At 34.0% G+C, this 2,715-nt stretch overlaps 1 protein-coding gene across 1 annotated transcript; it reads left to right on the plus strand.

Annotated features, from left to right (window-relative positions):
• The first annotated feature begins 1,217 nt into the window (after nucleotides 1–1,217).
• On the plus strand, nucleotides 1,218–2,130 carry LOC108364047 (uncharacterized). Its single transcript, XM_017617596.1, has 3 exons — nucleotides 1,218–1,442; nucleotides 1,513–1,580; nucleotides 1,669–2,130. Exons 1-3 carry the CDS (start codon nucleotides 1,339–1,341, stop codon nucleotides 1,896–1,898), a joined length of 402 nt encoding a protein of 133 aa, XP_017473085.1. The 5' UTR covers nucleotides 1,218–1,338; the 3' UTR covers nucleotides 1,899–2,130.
• The last annotated feature ends 585 nt before the right edge of the window (nucleotides 2,131–2,715 follow it).

The following is a 2,715-nucleotide window of genomic DNA, read 5'->3' on the forward strand; positions in this document are numbered from 1 at the left end:
TCGGCTCCGCCCGAACTTAGACTTTCTTACTTGTTATTAATAAAAAACTAAATTTTTGGAGGTATTTTAAAATCGGTCTAGCTCACGTAAATCTTAATATTTTTGCGAGATATTTGACGGAAGTCTTAAAATGTAACATATTTTATAATTCCAGTGGAAGAACAGTACCGTTTTTTTTTTTGTATGGGGAGTGATGCAGTCTTCTGTACATAAGTTGACTATGATTACTCGGCCATTTATCATAGTAGCACAATGCCACTAAGTGCGTTCAATCATTTACAATAAGTAATCAACTTTGACCTTAATTATCTCAAAAAAATATCAGATCTACTTAGATCCTTTTAATTCTAACCCCTTCAATTGTAATTTAATTGCATTTACCAAGCTCTGCTTACTTACTTCAGCAAGTCCGACCTTTAAAAATTGTTCACGCCAGTTATTCCAACGCAGATTCAAGTGGTGCCTTATCTATCGTTTGGGATTCACGTTTGGAAAACCATTTTTTTATACATAAATTGTGTATACATTTTTTATACAATTTAGTCTTTCCTGTATCACATATTACGAATCAAAAACGATTTTTGTGAACATACCTTTACCTTTGTCATATAACCATGACCATCACCATTACGATTACTACTACCAATAATATTTCCATTACAATAACCATTACCATAGCGAATTCCATTACTATGGACGTTACCATAACTATTACCATAACCTTTAGCAACATTACCATCAGCATTACCATTACCGTTACCATTACTATACCTTTACGTTAACCATTACCACTACCATTACCATTAAAATCCCTTAACATTGCCACTGCCACTACAATTACCATTACCATTACTATTACCACTATCACCACGATTACCATTACCATAACAATTCTCGCTACAATTACTATAACGATTACAATCACCATTTCCTTTACCCCTTCAATTACTATCACCATTACCAATACCACTACTATTACCAATATCAATCAATTAAACAACCAACCCACAAATCCCATCCTAGTCAACGTCAGAAAAATTAATTCGAAATTTCATTAACAGTCGCCTAAGTGACCAAGAATATATAATTAAGTTAATTTCCTAGAAATTTGCATTACATAGAATACATGTGCATGTATGTATGTGAGTCAGTAGAAGTGTGCTCAGGATCTTAATCGACTATAAAAGGCTGCACAGTTTTCTATCAAAGGCATCAAATACATTGCTAGCCTTAAGGTGGCTACGACGAGTGGTGCTATAAAATCAAAAATATCGTCAATGAAAATACATATTCAAGTGCTTTATTAATCGTTACTAAAAAATAAGAAGATAAGGGGAAATGTCCTATAGTGGTGTCGTGTACTCGCGCACTGGTTGGTTAACCAAGCTGAGTTGGATGTTGGCATTGACGCTAATGTTCTGGTGTCGCTCAACAAAGGGAATGTAAGTTGAAAATACATATGTATATGTATATGTATAGCAATTTTAAGCGATAAAAAATATACATTTTCAGGCCACCTTTCCAACAATCAGTGGATTGTGGTCCAAGTGTAACCGAATATCCTTTAAATTGTGCGCATGGTAAGCAGGCTGCCGTTCCTTTTTTTTTTGTGTTTTATTTTGTGAAGAAATACCTGTAGTGACGTAATTTATTTTATTATCCTTTAAGGTGAACTACAAATTAATATGAATCGGACCGCATGTGAAAATCGCATTGTTTGTTATAGTAATTTGGGTGAGATGTGTCAACGGTATGGTGCTATGAGCAATTGTTTGCCTGGTTTGATCTGCAGCTGTGATAGGTGTCGTGAAATGCTAACGATATGCGGTCAAAGACTACGATCACCAATGTATATGCCAAAGCGAATGAAGCCAACATTTCCGGAATACGTTTTTTAAGTGAACAAAATTATTGTACTATTTAGTATCAGGCATCTTACCTGGAAACCTGCAAACGATTAGATGCTTAAACATAACAAGCCAAATATTTATTAGCGGAATATAATAGAGAAAGTAATTCTCGTAGTGTTTTATTAGAACATATAAACGTGGTAACATATGTATGTACATATGCGCTGAGTCTTTGGAATATAGAAAATACTTATTTATCTGATTGTGATAATAAAACAATTTCCATGGGTGTATTAATTAATCTATGAGTTTATGTTACATTGATTACAAACTAAATTTTCTTTTGTTTATAAGCAACAACGTCGATTTAATTGGACAAATCAACTTCTGAATGTTATTTCCTCAAGAAAAAGGAAAGTCTGTTGATAATACCTAGCGAAAAAAAAGGTCGGGAACTGAAAAAATTATTCTTTGCTTAAAATTTTCATTTGGTTTAGTAACGCGAACTGCACAGAAATCGTTAACGTGTAATGATATGTGCGTCGAATATAATTTTCGGTCTTATTTTCCCCATAATTTACCACCAAAATTGGAAATATTATTACCTAACAAGTTGTATTAACCGCAAAACGGGGGACGGGTTGTTAATCGTGTTTAAACCGACTGGCGAATAGAAGGGTTCACATTACCGCGAAATGACAACGGAAATTTTGACCATACTACCGAAGGATCTAATTATTTCAGGAAAGAAATTGACAAGTAGGTTAACTTCTTAGAATCAGTTTTGTGTGAAACTAAAACTCCAGGCAGAAGAATCACAAGATGCAAAAAGTTGCGGAGAAAAACCCTTAGTATGTACCTGAGA

This window comes from Rhagoletis zephyria, unplaced genomic scaffold (genome assembly GCF_001687245.7).
Source record: "Rhagoletis zephyria isolate East Lansing unplaced genomic scaffold, Rhagoletis_zephyria_1.1 Rzeph_scaffold_01450, whole genome shotgun sequence".
NCBI lineage: Eukaryota > Metazoa > Arthropoda > Insecta > Diptera > Tephritidae > Rhagoletis > Rhagoletis zephyria.

Excerpts from the sequence above, each read along its gene's own strand:
- LOC108364047 (XM_017617596.1), top strand. The coding sequence starts at position 1,339 with ATGTCCTATAGTGGTGTCGTGTACTCGCGCACTGGTTGGTTAACCAAG. Across the intron at positions 1,443-1,512 it reads TGTCGCTCAACAAAGGGAAT|GCCACCTTTCCAACAATCAG; the intron begins GTAAGTTGAAAA and ends ATACATTTTCAG. Across the intron at positions 1,581-1,668 it reads TCCTTTAAATTGTGCGCATG|GTGAACTACAAATTAATATG; the intron begins GTAAGCAGGCTG and ends TTATCCTTTAAG.